This window comes from Pogoniulus pusillus, chromosome 27, assembly GCF_015220805.1.
Source record: "Pogoniulus pusillus isolate bPogPus1 chromosome 27, bPogPus1.pri, whole genome shotgun sequence".
Classification (NCBI taxonomy): domain Eukaryota; kingdom Metazoa; phylum Chordata; class Aves; order Piciformes; family Lybiidae; genus Pogoniulus; species Pogoniulus pusillus.
Window position 1 is genome coordinate 8,882,291 of NC_087290.1, and position 19,618 is coordinate 8,901,908.

Here is a 19,618-nt window from a genome sequence, read left to right on the forward strand (position 1 = left end):
ATAAACATAAGACCTACAGAAGGCTTAGTACTTCAATGTCACTGAGGTAAGACAGGGATCATGAAGCCATCCCACCTTGGTGAAGAACATCCATAGGTAAAAAAATAACCCAGCAGAATGTAGCTTTAATGTAATGATTTACCTGGTGCTCAGATAATCACAGCCTCCTCAGGACACTGCTGTTTCCCAGGCTGCACCTACATGGTGAGCAGCAGCCAGGGCTCCTGTTTTGGCAGGGAGTGCTTGGTCGTCAGCACTGGCACGATGCTTCCACCAGCATGGCCCCTTTCTCCTTGCAAAGGCACGACAGCAAAGCCAAAATGGTTCAGTGGTGACTTGGAGAGAGTTCCTTTTCCTACACATCCGTAGGAGTTGCTGCAAATTAAACGTTCCCAACTTACAGCCCCTTGCTGGCAGCAGCACAGGAATGAGGCATCCCTCCTGTAGCCGATGCTTCGTTTCTGAAGGGCAGCGCCTGGAAGAAGTCCCCCTCTTCTCATCACAGCCAAGCCTTGGTCCACTGCTTTGGCCAGCAGTGCCATTTTTTCTTCTATTATCAGCCCATTCAGAGATGACTGCCTCATAGTGGTGATTTATGAAGAGCCTGAACAATCCAGTTTGCCTGAAAATGTGACAACTTTGCCTTGAGAGGATGGTCCAGATGGGCAGGTCACCTGCTGTTAACTAAACAGCAATAGATCTCCATACCAGGCAAAAGGCAATGGTAACCATGGAGTTATATTTCAAACACAATTAATAAGAAAACAGTGATTTTAATTCCCCCCCTCCCCCTTACCTCCCACTTGTATTCAGCTGTAGGCACTGAAAAGAGGGACTGTAAAAGCCCAAGGGGTCCAGGCTCATGGACTAGCTGGTGATAATGACGTGGAGTAATTAGAGATGAACTCCACTTCCACTCTCGTTTTTCAGATTATTACAAGCTGAGTGCCAGGCGAGGACTTGTGGGCAGGATGGCACCGGCAGCTGCACACTGCTCCGATGGTACTCCCATTCCCTGTAAAGTCCAGAGGCAGAATTCATTAGACGTGAGCAAATTCTCTGTGTGAGAGGAAAAAGCCAAATCTAGGAGGAAAATCTGAATGAGAAATGACAAGTCTGGTGCAATGAGTCTGAAAAGCCACTCAGCGCAGAAGGAATAGCCTGAAAGCAAGCCTGGTGCGAGGAGTGGGAGCGAGACGGGAGCGGGGCGGCAAAAGAGGTGCTCCGAGAGCTGAGCAGAGGGAGGGGAGGATGATTGCTGCCTTCTCACTGCTTCGGAAGCCCCGGTCACAGGCACATGCTGTAGCATTAGAGGATGCAATATGCTTTGCCACAGGACACCCAGTTAAAAATATGTCTGAGCATCCCACTCCTAAGTGGAGTTTTCAGCTCAGCCTTTTCCACCAACTGCTGACAACAGATTTTCCTGTAAATCACTTGGTTTTCAGAGTGGATGGTGGTGTCTAACAACTGTAGTAAGAGGAGATGGTGGCGATGGGTCTGTGCCTTTGCTGGGGAGGGGAGCTGGGTGGGCTGGGCAGATGTTTTAATTTTAAATGATATGCTGGGAGTTACAAAAGCTCTGCAGCTTTTCCTCTCTGGTACCTAAGCACAGGTGACTTAAGCGATGGATTACAGAAGGGGTGGACACCTACGAGGGTTTCCATCTCCTCTGTTTGCTCTCACACCTTTGCACAAAGGCATTTCCTCCAACTGTGCTCTCTGCCTGCACTGCCAGCATGGATCCTCACCAAGAAAGTTTCTCCTGATCGTTTTGAGCTGGGAGCAGGAGTGCCTGCCTGCTGTGAGCAGGGCGAGGAGGGAGGGAGTACTCCATACGTAACGTTTCAACTGCCGTGGGTGATGAGCCCACTCATGGCAGCCACGTGGATAATTCATGAGCAGAAAGCAGGGCTGAGTTAATCAGGGGTGGTTTTCACCCGGAATAGTCCCCACGGCAGCGATGGGTGGGCGGGGAGGTGCCCGAGTCCTCGCTGACACCTCTCTCCCCTCTCTCTGCACAGGGGGGTTTGCGGAGCTACTGCTGGTGCTGCTGGGGCTGAAGGTGCCTGGTGCCCTGGGCTGCCCCACCGACTGCGTCTGCTACCCGTCCCCGATGACTGTCAGCTGCCAGGCTCACAACTTTGTCACTATCCCTGAGGGCATCCCTGAGGACAGCGAGAGGATCTTCCTTCAGAACAACCAGATCACCTTGCTGCTGCGGGGCCATTTTAGCCCCTCCATGGTCACCCTCTGGATCTACTCCAACAACATCACCTTCATTGACCCCAACACCTTTGATGGGTTCGTCAACTTGGAAGAGCTGGACTTGGGGGACAACCGCTACTTAAGGGCTTTAGCTGCAGACACTTTCCAAGGGCTGGTGAAACTCCATGCCTTGTATCTGTACAAGTGTGGGCTGAGCTCTCTCCCCAGTGGGATATTCGGTGGCCTCCACAACCTGCAATACCTTTACCTGCAAGACAACCACATCGAGTTCCTTCAGGATGATATTTTTGTTGACTTGGTTAACCTCAGCCATCTTTTTCTCCATGGAAACAAGCTCTGGAGCCTCCATCAGAACACATTTAGGGGACTAATAAACCTGGATCGGCTGCTCATCCATCAAAATCAGCTGCAGTGGATTCACAGGCGGGCTTTTCACGACCTCCGAAGATTGACCACCCTTTTCCTGTTCAATAACAGCCTCTCAGAGCTGCAGGGGGACTGCCTGGCCCATCTGGGAGCCCTGGAGTTTCTAAGGTTGAATGGGAACCCATGGAGCTGCGATTGCAAAGCCCGTTCACTCTGGGAATGGCTGCACAGGTTCAGAGGCTCCAGCTCTAGCGTCATCTGCGAGTCCCCCGAGCAGATGCATGGCAAGGACCTCAAGGTGCTAAGAGCAGAAGACTTTAGGAACTGTTCGGGGTCCGAGTCACTCCATCAGATGAAAACACACACTTTCTCCACGGCAGACAGAGGAGCCTCCAAAACCCACCACCCTCACCACTCCTCCAAGGAGAAGGGGAAGGAGAGAGGGGCTGAGAACAGTTTGCACAGCAGCCAGCCTGTGCCCCCCCGGCTCCCGGCCGGGCTATCGCAAACCCGGCAAGAACTGCACCAGCCACAAAGGCCGGAACCGAACCTCTAAACCCATACCCTTGGGGCCACGGAAAAATGGTCAGGAGGTTCCAGACTATGTGCCTGATTATCAGCACAAATTCAGTTTCGGGGCGATGCCAACGCTCTCCCCCAAACGCAAGGGTAAGTGTACCCGGCGGACACCCATCCGCCCGCCCAGCGGGGTCCAGCAGGCTGCCGGCTGCTCGGGGCTCAGGGCATCGCTCCTGGTTTTTATGATGGTGTTAGCGGCCGTCATACGCTGAGCCCCCGGCTGCGGATGGAGCGAAGCTGTACTGCCACCAATCTACAAAGGACCAGAGTTTCTTTTCTTCTTGTTTTTTTGTACGTGGCTAGCGCTGGCCTGGCGAAGGGAAGAACGCTCCTCTTGGCTTCTGACGGTCTCTCCCTGCCCGGCCGGGCTGCCAACGCGGACTGTGCCGAACGCAGTGGGAGCGGATTAAAAAGGCATTATCACACCTTGTCACAAACAGCCTAAACCGAGCACCTACAGCAACAACAACAAAGCCAACCTTATAAAAAAAGCAGATAAGAAGGACGGGAGCCAATTCGTGGGTGACAACAGCCGGACAAATGGACTGCATCCGTGCTCTTGTGAAATCCCCTTCACTCCAGAGCGCTCTGAGCGACCCCTCCAGCTACCAAAAGGAACAAAATTGCTGTAAAAATAAACAAACAAACGATCACCAGTTAAGCCTACACCATTTCTCTGAAAGTGAGTGCAAAGACACTGATATCGATGTAACAAGGACGTTGGTTCTCCCACATTTTAGCCCTTTCGGCTCCAAACCCAGAGACCAAAGTTGGCTGGGAACCTCTTAGAAGACAATCTCGAACCCCTGAATATCTCAGGCATTACAAGCAGGACAGGGCTTAGCCTGCTGGGCTTGGAGTAGCCAACAACCAAAGGAAAGACTGATGAGAGGTGGAATTAAACAAGCAAACAACCCAACAAACCCAACACTTAAAGATATGAGATACCTGCAGGAGGTGCATTCTTTATTTTAGTTTGGTTTGGGTTTTTTTTTTTTTTGTTTGTTTGTTTGGTTTGGGTTTTTTTTTGGTAACCATGTTCACACATCTGGAAAAAACCAACCAACCAACCCACCCCAACAAATGCACAGGCTCCCCTCTTCCCCTCAATTATCCATATGTATGTCTTATAATGTTTATAAACTATATGGAAACTATATCTCCAGAACTAAGGATTGTACTGTTGAATTTATAGCAACCCAGTATATGATTTTCCCTTTTATTTTGGGGTTTTTGTTTCTCCTTTCTCCTCAAGAAAACAAACCGGCAGCAGTGCCTACAGATGCTGAAAGCCATCGGGCGGGCTCAGTACGCGCGGGGGGAACCACAGCGGACCAATGTTCTCAGCAATTCCCAGCACTAAACTTTGGGAGTGGTGTGTGGCTGTGTGTGATGCAGCAAAGTTGATATCCAGAGAGCCAAAACTCACCCTTACAGCCTAATTTGTAACCGGGGAGAGGGAAGAGAGAGAGAGGTTAATTAGTCCAAATAAATAGAGCCATGGAGTTCTGTCTCCAGATAGTGCTGTGAGGCCCCAGGGAAGAAAGGGGCTTTTCTGGGAGGGGCTGGAGGCAGAGAGGGGCTTCCCAGCCATGTTGGTGGTGTGAGGACCTTTATAGCTGGCCTAAGGTTTTCACTGGGGCAGCAAGGAGAAGTTTTCAGGCTTCATAGTCCTGACAGGACAGGATAGTAGAGAAGTTTTGCTTCTTAAAAGAAAGAGATCTTGTCACAGGAAGAGTCAGAGAAGGGGGAAACTGCAGCTCATAGAGGACTGATGAGAAGTGCAGGGCCCAGAGCTTCTGGTCTGCTGTAGGAGAGCAAAATAAATGGTCCTAGGGAGCTGTGTGAAGGGGCATGTGGCTAGGTAGGGGACAGAGAACAGATGTGCTTGTTCCCCTTGTCCCAGATTAAACCCCGTGGCGGAGGGATGCATTGGCTGGTCAGAGGCACAACAGAGGTGGCAGCATCACTGGTGGCAGCCCATGGGCTCAGGGAGGTGCTGCCCAAATTCTGTGGTTTGTGTGAATTCCCTGTCAGTGTGGATATGTGAGACCAAACAGACACTGAAGTTAATTAAACAAGGGAAATAAAAGTGATCTTGGACAAGAAAAGGCTGCTGTTCATTTCGTAATGATATCCCAGGGCTGGCGAATTTCTAGCCCGTAGCTCACGTGTGGGCTGCAAAACCCAAAGGAAATGGGTGGTGTTTTCCAGCAGACACACACTAGCTTCAGGAAGAATGGGCCAGCTTGGGAAATCTGCTCTCCCAACTGCTTTGGGGATGGGCTGAGGATATTTATGCAGTGGCAGATCCCCTGGAGGTATCTGGAAACAAAAAGGAAACTCCCAGGCTAAAAGGAAAAGAAACAGAAGACAATTCCCCAAGGCAGTTGTTTTTAAGAGGGGGACACAGTGGCTTCTGCCCATCTCACAAGCATGGAAGAGCTGGGACACGGAAGCTTCACTTCTAAATACCCTTCTCGGGGAATAGCAGGAGTAACTCTGGGAGGAGAAAGGAAGAGGTTACTTCATCAAGCCCTTTCCCTTCCAGCTCTTACCCAAACTTTTCAGTCTACAGGGCTCTAAAACTCCACTAAAGGGATGTCCAATGCAGCCAGAACAAATAATGCGTGATCTGAAATAGCTCCCTCATGCCCTACTCTCTATAACCAATAGCAACTGAACGAGTCTGGCACTGTCCCTTAGAAGTGGAGAATGTTGTTATGTTGGTTATTTCGTTTCATACTCTGGAAATCAAAGCTCTCAGTGGGAAAATGAAGAAGGGAAGCACTTTATTAATTTTTTTTTTTTTTTTTAAAGTCTGTGTGTAACTCCTGTAATATGGGAGTGAAATGTCAGCACAGGAGATGCTAATGTTTTATAAATGATTTGGGTGCAGCAGGCGCAATGGATAGTCTTTGAGATGAATTATATTAGAGCAGACTACGCCTGGCTCAAAACCGTAATTGTATTTTTAGTATCTTTTCCTTTAACACGTAGGGAAAAAATAAAGGCAGCTCCACGGTGTATTACAAGCCTTGTCAATCAGGAGCTCTAACTCCTAGCAATAAAAGCTACTGTTTAAAAACCAGAAGGGAGACATGATACACTGCTAAATAGAGGTGTCGCTTGACATGGGCTACAGGGTTCTGATGCTGCTCCTGCCCTCCTCTTACTGTCATCCCTCCCCGCACCCATCCTTCCTCTACGACCACAGCTCTTTGAGGATAAACTAAATTTTTATGGCATGCTGTGACACTTAGCCTCAATAACTAACATCCCATCTGCATGGTTCAGCTCTACCATGGCCCCTAGTTCACTCCTGTGTGCTTTTTTCAACCCCCAATCCCTTCATGCAGCATGTCTTCATGCATTTTGAACGTCACTCTGAGGGCTGCCATAAATCCTCCCTTCTCCAAAACAGCACTCCTAGAAGCTCAAAGCATGCATCTCTCTGGTGGAGTGGATGCAGGTACAGCCATGACTTGCCAGAGATAGTCTGGCTCAAGCTGGACATAAGTTGGTGAAATTTGGGATATAATCAGAATCACTCCTGGACACCAAAGTTTTGACAAGGAGGTCCCTGAGGTAAAGGGCTGAACCTCCAAAGTGGTACCACAGCCACTTCAAAGCAGCACTGGACAGTAGTCCACATGCTCCCATTAGGACAGGCTGGATCATGGGCTGAGGCCACCTGGATCAGATTCAACAAAACCAAGTATAGGGTCCTGCACTTGGGTCACAACAACCCCATGCAATACTACAGGCTTGGGGACTGGTGGTTGGAAAGTGTTTGGTGGGAAAGACCCAAGGATATTGGTCAACAGCTGGCCAAACAAGAGCCAGTGTATGAAGGGTGGCCAAAAGGCCAACAGCACCTTGGCTTCTGACAGCAATAGGGGCAGGGATTGTACCTCTGTACTCAGCCCTTTTGAGGCTGTGATGGAACAGGGTGGAGTCTCCATTCCTGGAGAGATTTAAGAGCCACATAGATGTGGTGCTGAAGGACATGGCTTAGTAGTGACTTGGCTGTGCTGGGTTAACAGTTAGACTCAAAGATCTTAAGGGTCTTTTCCAACCAAAACAATTCTGTGACTTTATAAACCGAACTCTCTCCATGCTCCACAAGCTCAGCCTGGGCTTCACCTGGCTGGGCCTCTCTCCCCCTTCCCAGCATGGGAGAATCAGGTGTGAACTGGTGCTGTTCACTACCAGAAGCTCAACCTTTGGATGCACATCAATTCCCCACTCCGGGGTGCAGGCAGACAGGCTGCCTATTGCCGACGTGGTTAGACACCGCTAATAGCTCCCCACAGCTCAGCTGCAAGCTCTGAACCCTCCCTTGGGAAATATGTCACTTGAGCATTTATTTGCTCACTGGTTTGCCATTCCCTCAGTGTTCCCTGGTCTGCTGCCCGCACCCTGAGCTGCTCTGGTGAACGAGAGGAGCCCCTGCCGCTGCCTTCCCCTTCTTTACATCAGTGAGCTTTAATGCTCTAATTTTGGGCTGTTCATGCAAATCCTCTTCATTAAAAAAGGGAAAAAATAAACCAACCAACAACCAAAACCCCCACACAACAAAATAATATAAATGCCAGAGAACCCAGAAGCCATCCCAGACTGTGCCTCTGGAAACTCACCCCCTCATGAGTGAGAATCCCATTTCCTGAGCCAGAGCCAATTTTCTCTCCATTGTACCACTTCTCCACAGCTTCATCCTGTAATTGCTAATACAGAGCTTTTCATACATGCTTTGAAAACACAAACCATGCGATGCTGCAGCTCTCTTATCCTCCCAGGCAGGATGAAAACCAAACACCTCTCAGATACTAAGAATAAAATTTTGAGTTTATCACTCTACAGCAAGACTACAAGTCTGCAGTTTCCCCTGTATTCCACACTGCTTCCCAGACAACACCTCTGTCCCCCAGCCCCAATTCCAGTTTATTCCTTTGTTGCAGAAAGTTGCTCTGTAACAGAGCAGAGCAAAACTAAAGCATCCCCTTGCATTTTTCATAAGTCACATACAACACTTTTTGTGGTCCTTCAAGTTCACCCTTCCCTAAGTCCTCCATCTGTGTGTGATTTCCCTGTCTTACTTCAGCAGCGTTGCCAGAAACACTTTGCAAGATCCCATTTTCCCATTGCATGACTAAGAATATTCCCCTTTCCATGGCTGTCTCCTTGAAGTTTTGTAGGTTGACATCATTCCTCTGTTCCACCAGCCTCCTTCTCTCCCTTAACACAACCAGCAGCCCCTGAGCTCACGACTGTTTTAGTGAAACACTGACATCAGGCAGTGCTGATGGTAGTGGTGATTACAGGGATGCTCTTGTACTGTTGACCATGTTGGAGTTTGTGGGTTACAGATGGAAACAGAAGCCACTATGGAAACAGAACAAGGGCTGCAATGGTGTTCACACTTTGTAACGTGTGGTTTTGGGAAGGTGTCGCTCTGGCAGTGCTGATGAGCCAAACCACCTCTCTACCCACAGAAAAGCAGCCCCCCTCTGGAATGCTCATCCATCTCCCTGGTTCCAAATGCACTCCATCCTCCCCACTCCCAGAGCAATGGCTTTCAAAGGGGAGAAGGATATTTTGTCTCAGCGACCACCTTGCTGTTCAAAAAGCAGCATAAGGGGCAAACAAAAGCCAGGGTTGGATCACCAGCCCCTCACTGCCTGGCTCATTGCTGCAAGGAGCCACTCACTAAAATCCATTTCCCCCCTCCTCCACCCTGTGCACACTGGTGAAATTCTCCCCACGCCCAGCCACTCTGCAGATGCATCTTTATCTCTCTGCAGGCTCATCCTCACTCTCATCCACACATCCAGAGTCCTTTCCGGCGCTGCCCTCCATCCCCTTCCTCCTTTGTGAAAACAGAATCAAAATAACTGTTTAACAAATCAGCCATTACCTTCTCCCATGTCACCAATTCCCCGCTATCATTTTGTAATTGGCCAATTTTCTCTTTTACCTTCTCTCTGCTCTGGATACGTCTCGAGAAGCTCTGATTGTGTGTTAAAATATCCTCCCTAATTCACTGCTCAATATCTCTTTCTGCTCTTCTAATTGCCCTTTTAACTCGCTTCTAATTTTTTTTTTATCAATCTGCTAATCCTCCTCCTGCACAAGTTGTTTACACGCGCCCCAGAATGTATATGTATTAGCAGATGTTCCTGGGTAAATAACGCACAAAAGAATATTCCTGCTCCACACGAGCTGCGAATTACTGCTTTCCTCCGAATCAGCCTTGTTTAACCCCTCTATTTAGGGCACACGCCCCCTGCTCTCGCTGCACATCTCCAGGCGATTTCACTCTTGCTGCAGAACATTAACACCACCAGCTCCACCAGGGCTTGTGCTCTGCCTTCTAGAGAAGAGACTTGGGGGGGGGGGGGAAGGAGGCAGACTCAAAGGATAAAGGGAATGGTACAGTTATGTTCCAACAAATATTTATTTTAATTTCTTTTTTTGGGGGGATGGAGGGAGGGTGGGGGGGTGAGGGCGACCACAGCGAGGAGAAACACAACAAAACAGCGACGCGACTGGAGCAGAGCGGCGCAACCCCAAGTAATAAACAAATGTGATAGCCTGGGTGCTTGTGATTTATGGACAGCTTACTGCGCTCCCTGCTCTCAGGGAGTCGGTTGTCAAAGCCCTTGTGCTGCAGACAGGCAGAGGGTCAGGCAGGAGCTGTTTGTCATCCGCTTTGGAAGAGGCTCCCTCGAATTACTCAAAATTTCCTCGCTCTTTTCCATTCCTTCTCTCGATCTGTTTGCGGTCTCCTCCTCACAAAACACTGCCACACCTGCCAGATGCTTTGAATTCTGCCTTTTCCAGCTCAAGGGTGGTGCTAAATCATGGGTTTAGAGTTACACATTCCATTCAGAGCAAGTAACTTGGGTCATTGCCCAGGGAAAGTGACTTTGGGTCCAGGCAAAAGTCAGGGTTTTGCAACCCAACCCTCGATCCTGCTTGAGGAAGAAGGCAAGTGTAAGTAAGAAGTGACAGGATGAGAGGCAATGGTCTCAAGTTGCACCAGGGAAGGTTTAAGTTAGATATTAGACGAAACTCTTTGCTGAAAGGCTTCTCAAACGCTGCAACAGGCTCCTCAGGGAAGTGGTTGCAACTTCATCCCTGGAGGTGTTTAAAAGACACAGGAGATGTGGTGTTGAGGTGCCACAGTTTAGCACCAGACTTGGTAGCATTAGCTAATAGTTGGACTCAGTCTTAAAGACCTTTCCTAACCTTAATCATTCTATAAAAAGGCATCTCTGGTACCAGGAAGCTGCAGGAGATGGAAGCTGGTTTGTGCTTACAGACAACACTTAAGGATGCACCTTGCTGCTGCCTGAGTACCAAATTGTGATTGACAACAATGTTCTGGCCACTGGAACATCTCTGGGCACAGTGTTCACCTCTGTCACCTCTGTGCTGCCAAAGCTAGGTCCCGCTATGCCCCACAGGCTGCCTGCACCCAGACTGAGCATCGTGCCCGCCCAAACCTGCCCAGGGGACAGAAGATTTAAAAAGAAAATGGAGAGGGAAGAAAACCAAAGTCAGATGGCAACAGTAAAAGCTCATCTGCTGCTTTTCAGCGGCTGCTCTGCCACACAGGGTCAAAGAAAAACACTTCTATTAAACCCCAGAATTGTTCCTACAACAGACTGCAGATTTCTGAGGCCATTACGGAATACTAAAGCTCCTGGCTCTTTGCTGACTCGCCCAGGAAGATTTCCATCCTCTTCCCCACATCTGTACGCTTCCCAGAGAAGCAGCTGCCACTCCCAGCAAGGGCTGTGATCCCCAAGAGATGGATTCCATTCGCTTCAGTTTGAGCAGCGCCAGCTCCATGTGATCCCCTTCACCCCACGGTTCCTGCCTGCAGATACTGCAGCATCCCGACACAGGACTTTGTGCTGCACCTTCCCCACCTCACAGCCCAGATTTAACACCTCCACTTCAAGCCTACCGTTGTGACTCTTTCCCCCCCCCTGCCTTTTCTTCTCTCTTTTTTTTCTCCTACAGATTTAGTGAAACTTCTCTCAGGCCTGATTTCTCAGTAGTGCATACAAATCACTCTCCCTGGGAAAAGGTTTTCAGAGTCGCTCCCTCAAGTCAATCTTCCTACAGCTAAAATATCCTGTAATCGAAGGTCTTGGCTTCTCACATGTCTGCTCTAAAGGAGTATTTCCAGGTGGGCTGTCTCATGAGCTGCCTTGCATGCCCTCTGTAAAAGCTCTGCTTAACCCTCCTGGCAGTTCGCAGAGGATCCGTATTATTTTCAGCTCATGCCTTAACCTCATTCTGAAGCAGCAAAGTTTTTAAAATAATGATATAGAAGGAAAAGCAGAGTGACCCTTCCGGCACCTACCCTGCCAAAGGCTCCCGAGAAGGACCAAACACACAGCACCCACTGACGCACAGCCAGCGGCTGCAGGGTGCTGTTCCTGCAGCACCACACGCGCTCTGCCCCACCACACCATCAAGGGCTCCTAACAGAAGGGGACTTCGGGACATTTGCTCCTCTCCAGCTCTTTGCTAAATGCTTTTCTAAAGGCACAGCTTGGGGAAGCAGCCCCCAAAGCAGAGCAGCACGTGAAGCCGGCGAAACCACATCCTCGCCGCTGCAGGAAGACTTCTCAGCTCCTTGCTGCATCTACTTAGCACGTAGAAAGCAAAAAGAAACAAGAGAACACAGGCATATGGAGGCCCTGTTAAACCTGAACTAAATATACTGTGGGATGCTGACAGCCTGCCTCGACTTGCTGGAGCTTCAGCCATGTGGCAGGACCCCGACCGCTGGCTTCATTGGGTAGCTGAAAGGGTTTTCCACAGAGCAAACATGGGAAACCTCCCAGATCCCACTCCACACGGGCTGTGAGTGCTGCTGCCAGCACGGCATTGCCCTGAAGTGTTGCTGGCAGCATCCACAAAGCAGAGACACAAGGAACAGCCTTGCCTGGCAGCATCTCTAGCAATGCTCCATCTTCCCTAGTGCTTGTAGAAGATGATTCCCTGCAGCACCCAAGCACTCCAGGTGGGGAGCAGCACCGGGACCAGCCAAGGACATCTGTGCTTGTGAGCTGTGCAGCACACCGAGGGTAGGGAAGCACCCATCATCAACTGGGTGGATCTCTGGGGAAGGAAGATGGGAACCTTCAAGATCAAGAGAGTGAGAGATGAGGCTGGAGCAGCAGGAAGGAGAGGGTATGTGGGAGCTGGAGTGGGCACATGGAGCCTTGTAGAGGGGACAAAGAACAGGGAAAGGTGGTCCTGTTTGGCTCACACATAAAGGAAAGCCAGCTGAGAAATTATTAGAGGCAATTATGTGAGCAAAGTACGTGAGAAGTAATCCCAGCTGCAGGGAGCTGGGGGGGGGTTGGAGTAGGGGGAAGAAATCATGATGTGATTCAAAGGGGCCCAGGAGAAAAAGCAGAAGAGCAGTGATGACCTGGTTTGCAGATGGATCCATTTCTATTTCTGGTCAGATGCTGAAGCAGAGCCCCCATCCAGCACACTGGGCTCTCCAATGGCTTGCGTGACTTCCTCCCTGACTGGTGCAAGTGTCAGGCATGTGCATGTACTGCATGTCAGCTGGGAATCATATTTGCCTTAACAGCCTGCAAAAAATGCAAGTGCAAACAAATTCAGTACAAACATGAACCGTTCTCCTTCCAGTGGAATGATGGTTTTTAGTCCAATGTAACACCCAGCCCCTGGGTGTCAGCACTTGTGACACATATTCATCACTTCATTTTTATTTCCTCTCTTTTCAGAAGCTACCTCATTGTGCTCACTCTGATAATTTCGAGCCATGCACTAAATACAACAATTCTCAAATGGATTTCCACCCCCCCCCCTCCCACCTCTTCCTCCTCCACCCCTGCTGGGTAACCTCCCCCAAGTAACACTGTATACAGAAAACCAACAACAGCTTCAAACACCAGAGCAAGAAAACAAAAAAGCAGCTCCTACATCAAGTCAGATCCCAGCTCCTCAGGCTCCCAGCACATCTCAACACAGAACTAGAGCAAAAGGGCAGATTATTTAAAGCCATTGCATGTAGGCCAATTTTCACTGCAGTTCCTTTTGGCTCTGATTTTCAGGCCCCAGCGGAGTGGTGAAGTCATGAATAAATGCAAGTAAACTGAGCTTATCCTCTCTTATTTTGAGCATTGGAGTTTACTCACCTCATGCTGCTTCAGCTGGAACACCAAAAGGTAAGTTTAAAGGAAGGAAAAAAAATGAGGGGGAGAATGGGGGATAATCTTGCCTACCAGCTTGGAGAGTCCAGCATGGAGCAAAGGCAGGACCAGGATGCTGCAGACCCACAGTGTTTCATGCTTCAATATTGAACATCCAGAGTTACCTCCTGGTGCTTAGGAAGGGCTGGAGTCAGTGCCCCGCTGTGTGATGGGCAGGGTGAGGCTCCCCAGGTCCCCACGAGGAGGGATTTACAGCAGGTCCAACTAAAAACACTGCACACAGAAAGCTTCATTTGAGGAACAGATATCCTCAAGATGAGAGTCTCCATCAGAAGGCAGTGTTTGGTGGAGGAGGGCTGGATTTTGGCTGCAGACTACATTACTGCCCACCAAATTGCAAATAATAGAGCAAAGATTCGAGAGTTTAAGAGGTCACTGCTAGTCTCAAAACACTTCACTTGGCAACTGGCACCCTTCCAACTCACAGAGCTAGACCAACCACCAAATGCTGCTCACCTGAGGACTCTCCCCAGGGATGCAGCAAGCTGAAGACACTTCCAGAGCTGTCCAGCTACAGCACTGCAAAAGTTGTGTAACCAACTGAACACGCCAAGCACCACATCCTGCTCCTCAGAACAGGGACCAGGCTTGCCCACTCGCTTGGTGTGCAGGACCTACAAGTCCCTCCGATCTCTGCCCAAAAGTAGCAGAGCCTGTGGAGACCTGCGTAGACAATCTGAAGTCTACAGAGATAAATCCATTATGATTATCACATTAAGGGAGAGGGTGTGTGGGGGGGCAATAAAAAAGGAAAGAAAACCACCCTGCAATTTTATCTCCCTGCAAGCATCCCTCCGCTCAGCTCTGACCATAGCGGAGCCGCTGCCGCGCTTGTCTCCTTGTGGTCAAAACAGCAGCAAGAGGCAGTTTCTTCAAAGTTAAAAGAAAATAGTAATAATGGAGTCCCCACATTCCTGCTGCGTTCATAAAGAGATGTTTTCTTCCTGAGCTGCACAGCATAGCGGGTTTAATCTGAAATTTCTTTCTAATCATAGCAGGAGTCCCAATTAACGTGCTGGATAATCATTCAAGGAGAACTGGAGTTTTGCGGCTGCGGCGAGGCGAGGCAACAGCGTCAGGGTACCAGGAGATGGGCACGGAGCAAGCTCACACTCAGATGCCACTGCCAGCCTCGCATCCTCTCCAAATCACAGACGGGCCGCTGGGGAACGGGGACAGCGCTCTCCCCGCAGTACTGACACGCAAACTGAGGTCCCTGAGGACCCAACGCGTTGGAGATGCAACAGCTCCAGGAAAACCCACATGGTGAGGGCGACCACACTGGCACCTAGTAAAGCACCAAACTGCCTTTGCATGCACCTTCCCAAAGGGAATTAAAGAAACCCCTCAACCACCGGAGTCAGTCCTGCTTCAATCTGCAGGCGTGTAATCCAACACATGTGCTTCCAGCGCGCAGGCGGGGAGGGGGACCTGGCGCTGACCTACTTTCTTTTGTTGCTGGAAGTGCTGATCTCTATGCAGAATTCAGCGAGCAGCCAGGAGCCGTCATTAGGATCTGGCTTCACCTCTGCCTTACACCACTTCTTACATCACTGCAACCGCCAATTCCAGCCCAATTACTCTCGATTTATACCGGTCCTGGCGACAGGACGTTCTGACCTCGTCCTTCCTTGCTAGCAAAGAAAATTGCTGTCTGTCACACAGCAGATTTTGGCCAGGCGCAGGGTGGGGGCGGTGGTGTTACCTGCAGCCTTAGGGGCTAAACTCTGTCCTTACCTGGAGGACGCTGCTGCGGTCAGCACACCCTGCCAGCCGAAAGCAAGGCACACAGACAGCCTTACTCTATGGGGTTTAAAATGTATTTCTCATTCACAAAGATGATGTGTCCCAGCTCAGCACTGCACTGCCCTGCAAAGCCAAGCTCCCCAAAAATCAAATGCTTACACCCAGGGCGGGTCTCATTAGCCAGAAAACATGGGCACACAAGCTCTCAGAAACACAGCTTCCATCTTCAAGGTATCACAGGTCTGAGCCTCCTTCAGTTCTCCTCATGGCCCCCGCAGCATCTCCTGTTTGGATGGATGCTGAGCTGCAGCCCTGAGGTTTGGGAGTTACAGGCTCGCTGCAGTCACTGGGGCTTGGATAAATTAGTCTTCGGAGAAAACCAACTCCGGAGCCTTATGCAGAATCACTCTTCAGTAACCTACTAAAGAGCTTCCCCCGAATCTCTCCTCCCTCTGCTCCCAGGTACCCGGGTAAAACACACTGCCTTGATTTTGCAGATCTGGAGATAAAAGGCTGTTATGTTTAACTCGCGCCCATCAGACCCCGTAAAGCAGTTACTCAAAACAAGCCTTCCCTTCCCTTCCCTTCTGCAATGCCTTCGGAACAGACCATTTTAATTGATTCGTTTGCCCGTTATGGAGAAGCAGAGTAACAGCCTTCCAATTGAACTTAGGTCCTTGAAATGCAGAAAGACATCAGCCTGCAGTGCATTTGCAAGCCTCAGAGGCTAATTTCTGCCTTTTCTGCTGCTCCACTCTCTGTCTGGGATTTACCTAAGCACGCAGGATGCGTCTCTGGACCGGGAGGGGGGGAATTGCTTAGCACTGGCGTTCAGTCAACAGATTCTAACAGAAAAACAATTTCAAATCTGCCCTTTGATTAAAAACAAAGCCAGGGGAAAATTACGCTAAAGTTCATCTAATGAATTTTCCTTCCCAAGATTTTAGAAGAAGCCTGCCAGGGACTAAATCCAAGAGGGTAAAACTAAATTTGATAGCCTGATAGGCATCTTCACCCCAACTCCTAGAGCAGGCTTAGCAGTATAAATAAATTTGGCGTGGCCACCAAGAACATAATCCCATCTATTTAGCAGCAACAGTCTACTGGGGAGAGGATAAGAGGCATTTGGAGACAAAAACAACAATCTCAAACTGTATATATATGAAATTAAAGGATCTAGGTAATTAATTGTTTGATAAGATAATAAAATCTGCACTAAGCTAAGGCCGTGTGAGTCAGAGAAATAAGAGACAGAAAATGTGCTCATCACTCAGTCCACCTCTTTACCAGCACATGTTTTGTAGCATTTGTCCAGTGTAGGTTTGGGTTTGTTTTTTTAAGTCAGTGAATCAACTTTTCTGATATTCAGCCCAATGCCAAACAGGAGCTATTGGCATTTGCCAGGGATGAACAAACAACTCACAACGGTGCGGTCACGTGAGGTGGGCCAGGAAAATCCTGGGAGAGGTTTCCCCAGGACACGGCAAGCTCCATCACACTACCCTCTGCTTTCCAACAGAACACAGATACCTACACACACACACACATCATCACACCAACCGCTGAGGAGAGCCACCCAGCCCTCACCTCCCCGCTGATGCTTTTTTGCCTGCTGCTCTCATCTCCCCCTAAATACCAAGTGACTTGTTTGGAGCAAGCTCATTTCTCCTGGCACCCTTACCTCACTCTTAGCAACCTTCTATTTAAAGTCACAATCTGTTGCAGCAAACCAGCTTAGGAGGTATAAACATGCTGTTATGACCCCGCTGCAGGAAGGGGAGGAAATGGCCTATGCTTTAAAGTCATCTGCCTTCAATAATTAGAAGCAAGCAGACAAACATGAAAGCAATGAGGCTTCAATACTCTGTTATTTAAAGGGTATGCAGGCTCTCAAGTCCCTGCCACCACCTAGGTATGCAGAGCCAATGCAATTAGTCAAGCAAAGAAGAGTGTCACCTGTCACAGGAGGAGGTCACCAGCCCTTTCACCATCACTGTCACTGGAAGGAGTACATGGAGTTCCTTTTTTTTCCCCTCTTCTTTTTAACCCAGTCTTTGTTTCCTAGCATGCAACATCAGCTGCTTCTCACATCAGAAACCCTGAAAGGTTTTTATTAGCCCTAACGCTCCACAGAAGAATTAAGAGGTAACAGCACATATGTTCTGCTCTGCCTCAGAGTGGGAAAGGGAGGAAAATTAGCTCTTCTGCAGCACCTTGTAGAAGGTGTGCAGAAGCTCTTTTGCACACCTTGTTTAGACCATAGTTGGCTGTGGATGAAGTTCTTCTAGCAGACCTGTTGTGGCAGGACAAGAGTCACTGGTTTAAAGCTAAAAGAGGGAGATTTAGACAGTTAGAAGGAAGAACCAGAATCATTTCAGTTGAAAAAGACTTTTAAAGTTCACCAAGTCAGACCATTCACAGAAGGCAGGTGTGAGGCTGATCCAGGCAAGGTTGTGAGGCCCCATGCTAGCCTCACATTTTTGATACTGAGGGTGGGGAGACACTGACCCAGGTTGCCCAGAGAGGCAGCCAATGTGCCACCCCTGCAGATATTCCAGCTCTGGTTGGATGAAGCTCTGATGATCTGATGTAGCTGAAGATGGTTCTGCTCCCTGCAGGGGCCTTGACCTAGGTGACCTTTAAGTGTCCCCTCCCCCCCCCAACCAGTCAGTGACTCTGACCTTTGCAAAGGAGCAGTCTCTGCGTTACTGGCTTGAGGGAGGGAAGCAAAAGGTCCCATAAAAAGCAGCGGGAAGGTATCTTTTGGAGCTGGCAGTAGAGGAGACAGTCTCCTTGCAGAAAGCAAAGCAGGGCTCTGCTTTATTCCATCTCCCAGATGGAAAGTGGAGAAAAAGGCAAAATCAGCACTAGCACCACACCTGGGAAGCGCACGGCGCTGCGCAGTTTAAAACTGAACGGGGGCACACATCTCCCACTAGGCTGTCTTGACATTACACTCACAAATAACCCTCAAGTGCTTTTAGGGTAAAAGCCTAAAACTTGTTTGCTGAGGGACTCATTCACATCAGCATCCTGAACAAGGAGCTGACTTCTTCAGAGTGTCTTTCTTCAGGGAAACACAATGCCAAGGAGAGCAGGCACTCAGCTCTTCCAGGAGAGATTAAAGGGGGAAATTAGCGTAGCTACAGTTTATGCCCATACCAATAAGTGCAGGCGTTTACCAGCCCTTAAATAATTAAAGAGATTTTTCACTAGTGACCAGGTTGTCACTGACTCAGCTCACAGCCACCCATGGATGCAAGCAGCAGAGCGATGGCTAAGACCCTGTCGCAGGACTCATCTCGGAGGGGATTCTGCAGCCCCCTTAATCCCAGCTCAGCGAGCTGCAGGCAGGAGAGGAGGAAGAAGCAGCAGCGAGGCTGGAAGGAGAGCTCCCTGCTTTTCCTGCCAAGCTCCAATGGGATTTTTTAAATGTTTTTCTTTTTTCCTGGAATGGCACCCAAAGGTTTGTTTTGAACAATTTTTAGCTAGACCTTGTAATACAGACTACATTAAAACATTGAGACTTTGGGAGCAATTATCCCCCAAAAAAAGCATGTCAGGCAGCAGTGTGCGTGGAGGCAATTAGGCTGCATGTTAAGAGGCAGCATCGAGGCATTAGCACACCAGCCAGCACGGGCTGCCTGCTGCATTTAGTGTATTTACAACACATGACCTAATAGTAAAAGCAATAATTAGCTACTATTAATATCAGTGGAAGAAAATAGAAGGAAAGGGGAGCCACGGAGCTGAACATGAGTTATTTATACAGAGGTGGCTAATGCAAGCCAGGAGTAGAATTGTTTTGGTTGGAAAAGACCTTTGAGATCATCAAGTCCAACTGTTAACCTAAGCCTACCCTGGCTATTAAACCATGTCCCAGAGTGCCACATCCACACATTTTTTGAACACCTCCAAGGGTGGTGACTCCAGCACCTCCTTAGACAACCTGTTCCAGTGCCTGACCACTCTTGCAGGAAAGCCATTTATCCTAGGTCAGCATGGTGTGATGGTGTAAACGTCCTCATCCCAAGCCTCAGACACAGAAAGGGGGGGAAAGGGAGGGTTCAGGAGCGAGGGATGGTCTTTGAACAGCACTGCAACTGTGCCACAGGCACTCCTGCCCACCAGGAGGATGGGTAAATGCAGGCTGAAGTGGGTGGATTACAGTCCCACCTACATCACCACTCCACATTCTGAGCTCGCACATAATAGCTGCTTTCCATGGAGAACCTCTCCCAGAATTACCAAACAAGATGTTCAGTCACATGCAACACGCCAAGGGTAAAGCAGAAGGATACCACCCCCCTCTCTCTTTACTTATCCAAAATACTTGCAGGCAGTTGGTCAAGGCAACCACCACAACAATGCAAAGCAACACTGCACTGTCTCCCAGAACAAGGAAGAGGCCTGGCTCCAAGCTGTTG

General features: G+C 49.3%; 1 protein-coding gene and 1 long non-coding RNA gene across 2 annotated transcripts in view; both read left to right on the forward strand.

Moving 5' to 3' along the window:
- RTN4RL1 (reticulon 4 receptor like 1) overlaps window positions 1–5,285 on the forward strand; it is a 34,784-nt gene extending 29,499 nt beyond the window's left edge. The window contains 2 exon segments of the mRNA XM_064166272.1: window positions 2,025–3,067; window positions 3,069–5,285. Of these exon segments, the coding sequence (XP_064022342.1) occupies window positions 2,025–3,067; window positions 3,069–3,386 (1,361 nt within the window). The 3' untranslated portion in view covers window positions 3,387–5,285.
- A 5,253-nt stretch (window positions 5,286–10,538) lies between these two features.
- Window positions 10,539–14,791, forward strand: LOC135187358 (uncharacterized). Its single transcript, XR_010307320.1, has 3 exons — window positions 10,539–12,387; window positions 13,287–13,400; window positions 14,441–14,791. It is a non-coding gene; the product is annotated as an uncharacterized LOC135187358 (long non-coding RNA).
- Window positions 14,792–19,618: the final 4,827 nt, after the last annotated feature.